Source organism: Anser brachyrhynchus, assembly GCF_964034855.1.
Source record: "Anser brachyrhynchus genome assembly, chromosome: Z".
Taxonomy (NCBI): Eukaryota; Metazoa; Chordata; class Aves; order Anseriformes; family Anatidae; genus Anser; species Anser brachyrhynchus.
The window spans coordinates 25,666,925-25,680,998 of NC_137697.1; the positions used below are offsets into that span (position 1 = coordinate 25,666,925).

Below are 14,074 nucleotides of genomic sequence, written 5' to 3' on the forward strand. Positions count from 1 at the left end.
CAATTTAGCATAAAAGCAGACTTGACTGCATTTTTCTTTGAATTCTCTGCTGCAGACTGGATCTTTTTTCAGAAACAGAACTGTGTAAAATAGTTGTCTGATGTTCCTCAGTAGTCTTTGATGGTGATTTATTGTCTTTGCGCTTTGCAAGGGTGGGAAGCCTGTTTTGTGAGTGTGCATATCAAATTATGGAAGGATGCTTTTGAAAGGAATTATGGGAGACTGCACTGAATTTTATTTTTGTAATCTAATGATGGCTTGGCTGACATGGCTTCTCTGGCGCTTTCTGAACTTCTTTCAAGTAGTCGCAGCAGATGAGGGACTCTTTAATAGTTTGTTTCTCAAGTCTGCTCTTCAGATAAAAAAGTAAAGAACCTTGTGCTACAACTAATTCAAACTCCTAAGGTTGTGTAGGGACACTACTTCTTCTGGGTTTCTTACAAGTGTTGGAATCCACTGCTTACATTTAAAACAGATTTAAAATGAGGCGGTTCTTTGATTTACTAGGCGACTGAAGTGTTACTCCTGGTAAAAATCTGTACTTCAGATACTGTAGTTTTTAAGAATAAAAAATAAAGTGTTGGAATTTTGTGGGAGAAAAAGGAGAGGATTGAATTTTGGAGACTGTTTTGAGAAGGTGAATGAAAGGAGAAGAGTAAAATTTGAAGCATAATTTATACATTGCTTTCTTGGGTTAAATTTGTTAGCTTAAACTGCTGTGAATTGAATGCTCAGATACCTAGAGAATGCTTAACTCTAAATAGTGGAAGTTGTTGAATGTGATGTTTTTTATTTTTTTTCTTTTGATCTTGTCCCTGCCAAAATGTATTATGGTTGTTTGGTTAATAGAAGCTAGCCTTTGGAGTTGCTAAGTATGTCCCTGCCACTAGTACTTGACAAAGGCTGTAGTTTAAGCCACATCTATATCGTAATTGTTTGTTATAGATGTTTTCTATGGCATGGCTGTGCAGTACTTCTGTTGTGATATTTTTTTTATAGTTGTTATACTGTGGATGAAACGTTCTTTAAATCACTTTTTTCGTAGTGTTCTCAATTATTAAAGAAACATCCGATTAAGTAGCTGACGACTTACGAAAATAAAACATGCTCTAGAACAATAAAGTATTTTGGTTGCTTAATGCCACTATTATTCTGAGATACGTTGGGAGATAGTTCTGTTGCTTGCAGCTATAGGATTTTGGTTGACTGTGGTTGCATCCTTGTTAGACATGTTTTCTCCCTCTTTCCTCTTAAGTCCTGAGGGGTAAAAAATGTTGCATGGCAGAACTACAGAAGGTTAATTCATAATTCCAGCTTGGAGGCAGAGGAAAGTTTTAGAACCCCATGGCTGTAAGCTAGTATTTTAATGCTGTAATACTGTGTATGCGTGTATACTTGTTTTAGTCAAAAAGAACAATTGGTGAAGCAAGAGCAAAGGACAATGAAAGAGAAAGCTAACTTTCAGGCTTAAAACAAAATCACTTGGGCTCCTTTTCTAAAATTACATACAGGTTATATTCATAGCTAGTAAACATGGTGTTCATTTTGAACGCTAAGTATTTTTTCACTAGCTAACTGATGCATTTTTTGTGTAATTAAGTAGCCTTTCTAATATAACAGGAAATTAATGTGTTGCTGGCCTGATGTTGAAGATTCTGTGTGGTCTTGGATGGAAGTTGCAGTGTCTCTCCTTTGAGATCTTCAAAACCCATCTGCACATGGACCTGTGCAACCTGCCATAGCTGACCATGCCTTGAGCAGAGGGCTGGAATAGATCATTGCTAGAGGTCCCTTCCAGCCTGAACAGTTCTGTGATTCTTCCTAATACCAAACTTTAGTGAGACAAGAACAAAATACTGAACATGCAGAGTGTTAATGATGTCTGTATGTTACTTGAACTTGCTCAAGGTCAATGAGTTACTGGTGTTAAATTTTTACTGATAACAGGGTTAAGCAGTTGTATAGTAGTTGTCTTACTCATTCTTAATTAAGGTTATAGAAAACAAGCATAAACTCATTATTGAATTTTCCTTTTAGATAAACGAATTGGTGGATGCCCGTGATGTCAGCATTGGAGCCTGGTTTGAAGCTCACATAGAAAATGTTACCCGAGCAACAAAGGGACATAAGAATGGTAAAGCTCAAGGAAAGAGTGGTAATACTTACAAAAGGACTAATGGAAGCTTAAGTCAAGATCATTCTAGAGAGAATGCAAATAACTTGGACAGTACACCATCCACATCTTATTCAGACTGTATGGACACTGATGAAGAAGCTATTTATCATATCAAGTACGATGAGTAAGTGCTCCTGATACTATTTTGAGGACATCACATATTGTTGTTTGGTTTGTATAAACCAAGAATTTCTTGAAGAAGCTTGGAATCAAAGAGAGCAAGTTCAATATTGCAACCAAGAAAAAAATATTAAAACATTTAAACACTTTTCAGTGGCTATAGTGAATACGTGGGAGTAATGGTATTTTTTTCCATGCTTAAGTACTTGTCAAGTATTAGTTCGTCTTTAAAATTTTAAATCCATCCTTATTATATGAGAAGAAGAAACTATATATATAAATTTTCACTCTGGGTTTTTCCAAGAAAAGTACTCTTTTATTTATCTATTCCCTGTGTATATTCAGTTCCTCTCACTGGAACTGGAGAAGTCTCATGAGAGCAAATTTTGGTACACAGTTTGGATGAATTTTGTTCTAACTAGAACAGTTACGCACAAAATTGCAGGTCTGCATTGCTGACAAAGGTTTGTTTTAGAAAACTTGTGACTCAGGGCATGAAATTTATTCTGAATTGGAATGAGGACACTAAGGGAGGGTTGTGGGTTTTTTGTTTTTTCATAAAAACAAATGTTGGAGCCTTCAACATGTGGGCAGGAGTAGCCCCTCATACTGCACACTAAATAGAAAGTAATTTCTTTTGAAGAAGTTTTACACAATTTCATTTACTTAAGACTTTTTTTGAATTGTTTTAAACGGCATTTGCTGAAGCGTTGAGCTAAGCATCTGAATAGATTCTAGGGAATTTTTTAATTTTTGCTACTGGGAGTAGTAGAGCTACTGAGAATAGTAGAAATACTGTAGTTTGTGCAATTCAAGCTTAAGGTAGAGGAAGGCAAGGTGTATTCAGTATTAATTAAATACAGATTTCCAAAATACATTTTCAGAGCAGCAGTTTCAAGTTTAGTTAAGTGTAACTAAATGTAGTTTTGCTAGGAAAAATAAAAATACAGACTTGAATAGAGAACACTTTGCTGCTGCTGAGCACACTCAGTGTGCTTTTTTGACTTGATTTCAGATATAAAATTGCGTCTGCAGCTGTGTAAGTTAAAATGTTAGATAATCACAAAGATGAAAGCCTTAAACGGATTTTTCTTCAAAATCTTCAATCTTTCAAAAATTTAAGTACTCTATCAGGTATCAAATATTACAAGAAGTACATGGAAATAACTTGCTCAACCGATACAATCAAAATCAGTTCATCAAAAAACACTTTCTATGGTAATTATGTGTGCATTGTAGTTAAAGATTGGCTTAAAGATTACCTAATTTTCCAACACTGCAGATGTATGCAAGTGAGCTGTGAGCAAAAATTTCTTTAGAAACTTTTGTAACTGTTGCAGTGAAATTATGTTCCTCTTTTGTATATGGCCTGGTTTTTTCCCCCATTGCTAAAATAGAAATTGTTGCACAACACACCAGATTTTATCTGGCATATCCATACTACAGAAAAAGAAAATTTATGTTTGTGCTTCAGGATCTAGTTGCTCACTTTAAGCAGGTGGAGACAGTAATCTTCTTGGCCTTACTATAAGATCATGCATAGCAATTTTATGTTCATTGCCAGCAAAATTAGATAAGGTATAGGAACATAATGTTGCAAGATAGTTAAAGGCACAGGTATGTACTTGTTCAGTCTAAGGTACTGAATGTTTCAGTCGAAGATGCTGGCTATTGTGCAGAAAAAGTAACTAGGGGAAGACTTTCTGGAAAGCAAAACTTGAGCTTTTATCAGTTACTTGGTTTAACATGAATGTTACTGACCTTTGGTTAAAAATATTAAAAGGTCTCACTTCTTTTAGTGGTAATTAACATGAATGTTCAAATGGTAGTTGTTTGGGCGCTCACAGCACTTTATTTGCATCCATTAGTGTTTACCTCTGTCTGTATGCAGCTATCCTGCTGCTAGTATGTTCCTTATGGATAAAAAGGGAGGGCATAGTGTGCTTTACCACACAGTTCGTCTGTGCTCCAGAACACGTCTCATCTAATTTAACTTCTTGTATTTTTTGAAGCTCATACTTTATTATTTGTTTATTCTTCTGCACAGCTACCTCTTCCTGGATGTTCTGTTTTTTTAGGTTCAGGCTGTACATTTTGCTGCTTAACTTACTTGGCGTTTTCTGAGCTTCTTCAAAACACACGACTGCAAATAAAGACATCTTCCCTTTTATCTCCTGAAGAAAATGATTCTCTTGGGTGGGGTAATTTCAACTGTGCCTTGCCCACAATATTTATACTCCTGCAAGAGGTGAAAGCACTTGCATTCATCTGAAACAGAATAAAAATGGCTGGAAAGTGGAAAGCATAAGCCTTGGGTCTTTAAAGTCATAAAAATTACTTGAATACGTTGGAGGACTATATGTCACAGGTGGACATGTGTTGACAGCTTCTTAAATTTTTTCTGATGGTGATGTTTGAGTCTTGTTCTCTCTGCTTGTTTTATCCTTCCAGTTTGGAAGAAAATCTCACCAAAAAGGAGGCTGCAGCTGTGGGACAGGTCAGCTGTAGTGCATTAAATTGGTCTACTGCAGTTTCTTGGCTCTGAAGTGAGACCTTATGGTGATGAACAGCAAATACACTTTACTATGCCATGTGTTGTGGCAGACTTAATCTGACAAGAAAAAAAACACCTCAAACATCATCCTTTGGTGTTTTTTTTCTTTTTTGTTTGGAACCTGTAATGCTTATAGCAGTGCTTGTGTAAGAAAGATGCTGGAAGTTTGTGCAACCCTATCAGGACCAGGCTTTCTGTTACTATATGCACAGTTCGTGCAGCAAAGTCTTCTAGTGCAGACCTGGCTCACCCTGCTCTCTCTGAAACACACAGATCCCACATGTTGTAACATAAATGGAGGTCTGAAACTGTTTTTTCCTTTCTTCCCTTGGCTGTGTCATTAGTATTCACACTGTATTCTGAGGTTTAGGACTGACTTAATGCATTGTTTGACACATCTATGTAAGAACTCTGTAGCTGAGAACTTTATTCAAAAGTGAAGCTTCACCTCAATCATTCCTGACAGGCACGGTTTAAGAGAGAAAGTTCATGCTTAGTCTAAATCACTGTAGTAAATTATATTGAAGCACACTTTCAAGTTCTTGAGGGTGGTGAGAAGAATCTGAAAGAACAAAAATAAGTTTTTTTTTTTACAGCCTAAATGCCTAAATATGCCTGGAAATTGTGATGTGTTTACTCTCCATTCCCCTTTCAGTAAGGGTTAATGATGCCTTAGCCGTCAATTCTACTTAGTCCTGTGCCTATGCATCAGGAAGTCTGCATCTGTATTGGCTGCTAGTATGTTCCACGCTCGATCCTTGAAGTAGTTAGATTTTTAGGTCTTAACAGATTTGAGGTTACTTCTGGCTTTGGTCTTCTAGCCAGAGATACTTTGCAGTCCTATCAAGTGAAGAATCCAATCAACCATTAATTCTTTTTCAACAAGGTAACTTTTAGGTCACTCCTGAGAACAGCTTTTCTTGAAGGCTGAAGCAGGACTTGTGCCTTTAAGTGAGAAAGCTGGTCTTAACTGGTACTGCTATATTTATGTATCACAAGTCCTCTGTAAGACTTTTCAGTTCCAGATTTGCTAAAACCTACTTGTTTTAGTCTTCAGGCTTAAATAATTTCACAAGAGTATACCTCCTCTTGAGGGACAGGCTTTCATTTGTTCCTTTCTTCTTTCCATTTCCTTCTTAATAAGAGTGAATATGAAGGGGAAAACAATAGAAAACTTTTCTAGGAAAATGAATAGAGACTACAATGAAGAGAAAATACCTGTTCTGGATAAGGGCTTGGGGTAACTTTCAAATGGACAACTACCTTATGGCAAAACAGACATTTCCCAGCTGTGAGTGCTACTGATGTATTACATATTCCTTCTTTATTGTGAAAGATTTAAAAGATATGCAGTGCTTGGTTAAGAGCACTGTTTTTATCAGTGAGGTAAAGACCATTCATCAACCCTGAACTTGAATCTGCCTTCCTTTGCTACCAGCTTTCTTGGCATGCAGCTGTGGCAATAGTACTTTTAACTGATGGTCCATCTTCTGCAGTCAGTTTCTGAATGCAGGATTTTACCTGGAGGGCAGTGTTGTTTACAGGTGTTCCTATTTCTACCAACATTCTCTTCTTCCACTTCTGCCTTTTTATTCATTATTTCTGTTTTATTTTTGTCACTATCACAAACAGCCATTAAATACTTCTAAGGTCAAGGTGTGCAATCAGTTTTTATATGTTATCTTCCATTTCATTCTTCTGCCCCAAGCAACTGTCTTCTAATACAGGTGAGGATGTGAACCTGTTTTGAACAGAAGAAATCTGAATCCTTATTTGAAAGGACTCATGAGGAATCCAGCATAAGGTCGGATCCTGAAGATAACAGTCTCCACCATAGCTTGTTTGCCTGCTTAAGAAACACTGTATGAGGAGCAGGACCCTCAGTTGCTTAGTGTGGCACAATAAAGACATCTTACTTTGCTGTCATATGAAAGCTTTCCTGTTAAACTTGCCCCACTTCATATTTATTGCTTGTGCAGCACTGGCTAGTCTACTTACTGTCAGAGTTCTCACTCCGCAAGTGTTAGGGTCTTGATGGTTACCTCTTTCATGAAGTAGTGGAAAGAGTTTTTGATTGACAAACAGAAGCTCTTTTCCTTCCTTCTCCTGTTTTTCCCATGTAAGTTATTTGTAATGAAGGCCTTCCATTTAAGGTGATGCTCAATGCTATTCATAGGAAGGCTAGAGATGTTTGCAGCCTGACAAATGCCAGTATGCATACCTACACACAAATGATTAAGTATGGATTAAGTGTAGGTAACTCTTTTTCAGTGCAACCATGTTTGGATGATAACCTTTTCAGGTTTTATATCAGTCAGAGGTTTAAATTATACCTGGCACTAATATCTGCATTATGTGTCATTAAGTGTGTTATTTGTGGTTAGTTATTTTAGGGCACTAGGTAGTTTAGCAAAGGGATGAATTCTTGGCATGTTTAATACTGTGGAATGATGTCCTCAAAGAACTCCTCTGAGTTCTTTGAGAACTGGAGGTAGTCTGAGGCTTCTTCGTTTCTCAGCCCAAGAAACTGCAGTCCAGTTCGCGTCTGATCTGTTTGGCATGTGTGTTGGATGCTTTTACGATCCAGTAGAACTTCTATGGACGTCTTGTCTTTGGTGCTGTAAAGAGCCTGTCTGAAAAGCATTGTGAAGCAGGATGTGCTAGCAGTCAGTTGCATGCCCAGTCTGGTTAAGGCAACATAGGTAGCCAGATGGCAGTTACTATTTCTGAGGATTCCTAAAGCTTTTATCAAATTCCTGGACCAATGACAGACAGAGTTTATAGTACTTCCAGCTGTAGATTCATGAAAAGTAGACTTTATTTTTCCAGTTCTTAAAGGTTTTGTTTTGTTAAAATAGACTTTAGTGAGCAATTTTTTTTGTTGGTAACAGGAAGATTTTAACACGAACTGAGGTGGATAAGTAAATCAGGGTTATTCTTACCCAACAGTGTCCCTCTCCAAAGAGAAGTTCTTTTGTTCATAGCTTTGTTTATATGATGGATTTCTGAGGGTAAAGTTACTCATGTTGGCCAGTCCTTGCTGTCACTTTAGTACACCATCTTTCCACAGTTTTCTCAGTCTTCTCACTGCACTTTACCACACTTAGTGTTTCTTCTGGGTCTAGAGAGAATGCTGCAATCTCTGAGGGATCCTTATCATTATTGGAGTAGAAAGATGACAGCTGGTGTTAACCTTCAGAACCTCTCTACAGCAAGAATGAGAGCTTGCATATGGGTTTCCACATTTTTTTTTAATCTGAGCTTTCTTTTAGGATCTGTAGCTATTTGTATCATTAGCTAAAAGATAAAAGATTACAGCAACCTCAGGAATGGTCTCAATGGATGCTGGCAGTTTGAAAATCTGTTGCAAGACTAATAAGGCAGAGTTGAAGTTGCAATATACTTTGAATTTTGACATCATTTAAAGAATGCCTCCATTCTTGACATCTGTGCAACATGATGTTGTGAGTAGTGGGTATTATGTCTGTGTACAAACTAGGCTGTCCATGGATGTGATCCTACAGTAATAAAACTCAGAAATCCACTCTATGTAAACTGAATATGGAGATTTGCTGGTTGTGCATGTAGACAGAGGTGCAGGTAGTTAGCGTACTGAAGAGCAGCTGGCTTCTCTGAGGTAAGTTTTCCATGTGCAGGTCCATTATTCATCTATTTCAGAGTGTGGATGCTGTTGGGTGTTTCGAAGCTGAGTAGAACGAACAGCTGTTTTTAGAAGCTAAAACAGTGAACTGTAGTGAATTTTATTGCAGGTAGCCTGACAAAGCAGCCATCATGAATGCAGCTTTGCCAGGGTGACACCCTTGGTTGTGTTCTGGGTATGCTGACACCTGCCGTTCCCTGTAGTGAGCTCAGCTATGTAGTTTGCACTAGTGGTGTGTTCACACATGCTCCTCGAACCAAATATAAAGGCAAAGGAAAGGACTGGGAAGAAGAAAATATATGCAAATCTGTGCCTGTTACAGATGTGCTTGGTAGCTATTTTGTTTTCTTAGAAATATATTTTTCATTCTGTAACAAAATTATTAGTCAATACCCCCATTTTATTCTTCAGCATGAAGAATTAGGAACAGCATATTCCTCGGTTTCTAGGAAGACCTCCGTTCTTACGGGTTCTGTCCTTAAGTTGTTGATATTTTTATATATAAATAAACAGCTTGTGTTAATGTGCCATGTACTTCTATTAAATAGTATTACTAATTAGGTCCTGTAGTCCTGAATAATAAATTCAATTGCTTTGTAGAACCACTTAAAAAAATATTCATTACACACTAAGGAGATTACAGCCTGCTTTGAAGGTAAAGGCATATATGGCACGCAGGAATGTGTTACTACATACTTGTAAGTAAGCTTTAGTCAGTACTTGTCCCTTGTTAGGCTGTTCGTCTTCCATAAGCTGTGTAAAATGTCATAAAAATGAACTGTGGGAAATATCAGTAATTTTAGACACTCAGATCATAAATGGAGTCCAGGAAAAGGTTAGTGTGTGTATGGGGTGGCATGTAATAAAAAGGGACTGATCTCAGTGATCTGGGGCACTGCTTGGACTCTGGTGTTCCTAAATGTAAATTGAGCTAATACAGTTGTGTCAGTCTGCCAGTAGTAGCTTCCATTTTGAGGTGGAAGGTTTGTAGTTAAATTCTACTAAAATGCCTTGACCTGCCGAGTCAGTACTCAGATGTTTTAACTCTTGTTTCTGCTTCTGCCTGAGAAGCGTTGTAAGATTGTCTTAACAATTATAAGCTTATTTATTTCTGAAGTGTTTGAGTCATGTTAGGAGCATAGGTATGTTATGGTGGCTGAAATGGGTGTAAAAGTACAGACCTGGGTAACAAACTTATAATTTGGAAGTTTGGGAAATGGTCTAAAATGAAAAAACAGTAAAGAAGGAAAAAAAGGTGGGGGTAGTCCTACTGGAAATATTTTTTAACTGTTTGTTTATTCCCTACATCTCAACCTGCCCAAGTAAAATAATAACAGGAATTAATGTTTTCTGTGTTATAAGGTCTTTGAAAAGTTAATTGCAAGGGTAGAATGTCTTTCAAGTACAAGGGGAATTAAGCTTTATTTATTTTTTATTTTAAGCCTTTTTATTTTGTGTCTGTTTCATTAGTTCAGAACTAATCAGGGTTGCAGACACTAAGTTGTCATGGAAAATGCTGTAAGAAGTAACAGTTCCCAATGAAGGCCAAAGGTGTTGTTAGTGATCATCCTTTTTATAAAGGGAGAAGATGAGATAAAGGCATAAGCCATTTTATTTGGAAGATTGTGATAGGCTAGCACACTGAATGTTCTGGTTTGCTGCAGTCATTATCCTTATCAAAACTGTCTTGCCTTTATCAGGCAAATTTCATTTGTCTTTTATAGTCCAGACTACCCATAACATCTTCAGAATAATGTCAAAAGCATATGCATAGATAAGTTAAGAAACAAGATTTTGTTTTATCATCATGAAGGTCAGGAATTTTAGTCATTCTGTATGATGTATAAGTAACATACAAGACAGGTTAAGCAGTCATAGTTTACAAGAGTCTCAAACTTGAATTCTCAAAAGTATGACTTTGGATTTTTTGGAGAGCACAGAATATTTTGAGAAAATGAGAAGGTAATATAAGAAGTGATGTGCTTCTTTAAGTACTGCCTTCTCAAGGAAAACCAGAACCCTTTCTCCTTGAAAGTGTCTCCTTAGCTGAAGAGATCATCAAAAGAACAAGTTTCCATTTATTCTTCAAGAAATGGTTTGAAGTTGAGACTTGCCTAACAGGTGTATTTTCAATTTTTTTAATGTGAAATGTGCAAATAAAGGTAGTAGGCAGGGATTTAATATAATGGGTTTCTACCCTACAATTTGTTGATAAATTGATTATTGGAGGCAAAGACATCGATCAAGGATTACAGGCCACTGCTATTAGAGGTGGTCACTGCTTTTTCCTCGTACATTGTTTTCCAGCTATGCATACCTGATAGTTCAGTTGTGTTGAATTTGGTAACTGTATGGCTGTAGAGTGTTCTTGCTTCCTGATACATCTAAAAAAAAATAAACCACTAGGTGAAGAGTGCTGTAGATCTAACTGATCCATTCGCATAAATTCTCCTGGTGGCTGCTTAGTAAGGGTGGAGCAAGGGAGGGAAGCACTGCTTTGGGCAGGTTTGATGCACATGCCACAAACAGAAATCTGCTTCCTTTTCTGTGAAGGAATGACAGAATGCCTCCATACCTCCCCTTGCACACAGTGTATTTCTCAGATGCCCTTTGTTTCATTCTATTCATACTTCAAATAGAATACTTAATATTGTGTTGAAAGTAAGTTCTTGGTAGACTGAAAAGACTTGTGTATATTCTGATGTAGAGCTAATGTTTCTCAGTAGAGTGTTTTAGGAACAAACAGATACTGACCAAGAAATGCTGGGATTTTTACTACATTGATAGTTCTTTGCTATGGAAACTGTCTACAAAGTTAGGAAATCATAGGTAAATCTTGCTATGCTACTATTAGTGTTTATAGTTAAAATTATTGGAGGGAGAATCAAAATCACAGGGAAATGTGGCTTGACAGTGAACATGAGACTTCTTATGGGCAGTATTCATTGAACTGTTACAATAATACTTCCTGTTAACAATGTCTGCTTTTTAAAATATTAAGTGTAATGAAAAATACATAAAAACAAGAAAATGTCTATAATTGTTTAAAGGTTGAATTGTGTCAAATCATCATTTCAACTGTACCGAACTTACACTAGTCTAATTAGAACACTGCTGTGAAACTGCTTTGTTTTCTCTGGAGAGTTATCACAGGATTTTATAAGTAATGCAATAAATAAGAAAACACCTTCACTAAACATTCATGTCTAACAGTAGTTCTTTATTACAGTTGGCTGGAAAGGGTCTTTCACCTCATTCTTGAGGCTTGTTACAAGACTGTATTTGTTCATTGTCTTTTGGTTTATCTCCATAAACCTATGTGTTCCCATTCGTGATATAGTTACATACTACTCTTGCATTTGTAAGAGGTTAAGTTTTAATGTTGTGTGATTTATAAAGATTTGTTAAACTTCCGGAAAATGAGTGTGGAGTGAGTGGCATTTTCTATTGTTTTTTTCCATACTTAGGTAAATTATGACATTAAATACATCTGAGGTCACAAGTTTACTGTGAAAGTATTTTATTTTTACTCAGTGTAATGAGGAGTAGCGTTACTGTGCTTAACATATTTAGTATGACTGCAGATGTGTTTTTTTGAGCCTAACTCAAAGGCTTGTAACAAATGTTGTTACAAATGTTGTTTCAGCTGTTCTGTTTAGGGTATCAGTTATGGACAAACATGAATAGTTAACAAATATGAATGTTTAAATATCTGTTGGCATTTATCAAAATTCATCAGCATTTCAGCGTGTGAAAGCACAGCACCAAAACAGTTTGTGTATGGAACCTGATGCAAAAGAAATGTGAATTTTGACAAGGAAAATCTCGACAGTTTATTAACTGTCTTTTCTTCAAAAGGAAAGTTTGTGAGCTTAAGTTTCTGACCAGCCAACAAGAGAAGTTCCTTTACTGAAGACTGCCTTTCTCTTCTTTGTTTGGAGAGCAATAGGTTTCTACCTATAAGAGGAGACTTCAGGAGGTGTCTTAAGCTTAGCAATCTTCTTTCTTTGGGTTCTTTCACCAGATACTTTCAAGAGCAGAGTTGGAGTCACTGTTAACAATGAAAATTTTTATATGCCTGAGGAGCCTAGTAGGAAGGTTTCTATTCTGAGTTGTTTAGGAGTAAAAAGATGACACAAAGTTGAATATGGCACAAAATAATTATTGATGATTAAAAGTTATTTTTCCAAATGTCTTCCCCCAGAAGAAGAGAACTCAAAAAACATTTTTTCAGAGAATAGATTTTTCATATCAAAATTCCTGCTCCAAAAAACTTGCAAAATTGTTGCAAGTTACACTTGTTTTGATTATTTTTTGGGTAGTGACTTCGGAATTTTTAATGTATACTGATTTTTAAACACCGTGGATCTCATACATAACTTTTCACCTGATTATTTTTGTGTGTATATACACAATATGTAATTTTTCTTTCTTTAGTTTCTGGATGCTTAAGGCACACTTTCACTTCTGAGTTTAAGTAAACTGATTCATTGTTCACTGTTATATTTCGTGCCTTCTTCAAACTTTAGGAAGGGTTTATTGTAAAATGATTGGAACTAACCAGGATCCCAGCCTTAGTCTTAAGATTTCAGTAGCCTGTTGTACTGTGATGCTCTGCCATTATTCAGGCCCTTCAGTAAAACAGATGTGACCTCATTATAGTTGCTTTTTGCATTGCTTTATATACAGTTACTGCAATAATTATGAACACTATCACTGTAGAATAGTTCTTTTAAGGGAGAACTGCAGGACAAGTACCAGTGTTGGCTGTGTATAGTTCATGCTTTTGGATTGGAAAAAAAACTGTTTTAAAAAAAAAGTTAATGAGACTGTTCTCACATGATGGTGGCTCTCATAAGCACCTGCCTCTGTATATTCCTGTCGTGCAGATTTTGATGATTGGGATTTGAAAGTGTTGGGAAGTAAACACTTTCTGGATTTATTCTGGATTTAACTGGATTATGGATAAATTAGGTTTTAATTAGGGATTAATTAATGTAAGTAATAATTAAAGACATATATGATGTCGTCTTGGCCCTTGGTTTATCTCAAACCAATGTTAAACTATTGTGGTTCATGTTTCTTTAAACAAAAGAAGCTGATAAGTCTTCCAACAAATTTAAGCCACACTTCAGATACCTGCACAATAGAGAGCAAAGAAAGGCCTAGAGATGGGACACCAGGTTTCTTCTGGCCCTCCCATCCTGCATGTCCACAGCCTTCTCTCTAGCCAATTTCTGTTTTAGCAGATTGATAGATTTAGTACAGAAATGAACTTGCGTATAACGCATCCAATTGCATCAGGGGGGTTTCATTCAATTGTTGAGGCAGGGACAGCCTTCAGACTGTAGTTTGCCAGAGCCTCATGCTGCTAAGTACATTTAGTTTATGTAGTTAGAACATGCGATTCTCCCAAGACTTTGAAATGGTCTTGTTCATTACAGATAGGCATGCTGGAAAGTAACAAGAGCCATGCTTATATTAGCAAGGGTAGAATTTTGCCATTATGATTTAACAGTGCTCTTTTATAAAGGCATATAAAACTATAAAGCATGAGTACTCT

The 14,074-nt window shown here is 36.6% G+C and overlaps 1 protein-coding gene across 5 annotated transcripts in view; it reads left to right on the forward strand.

Annotated features, from left to right (window-relative positions):
* UHRF2 (ubiquitin like with PHD and ring finger domains 2) overlaps positions 1–14,074 on the forward strand; it is an 84,554-nt gene that overhangs the window by 19,642 nt on the left and 50,838 nt on the right. For all 5 annotated transcript variants that reach the window (XM_080574446.1, XM_080574447.1, XM_080574450.1 and 2 more), the window contains exon 3: positions 2,038–2,300. In XM_080574446.1, the coding sequence (XP_080430572.1) occupies positions 2,038–2,300 (263 nt within the window). The remainder of the gene's footprint in view (positions 1–2,037; positions 2,301–14,074) is intronic.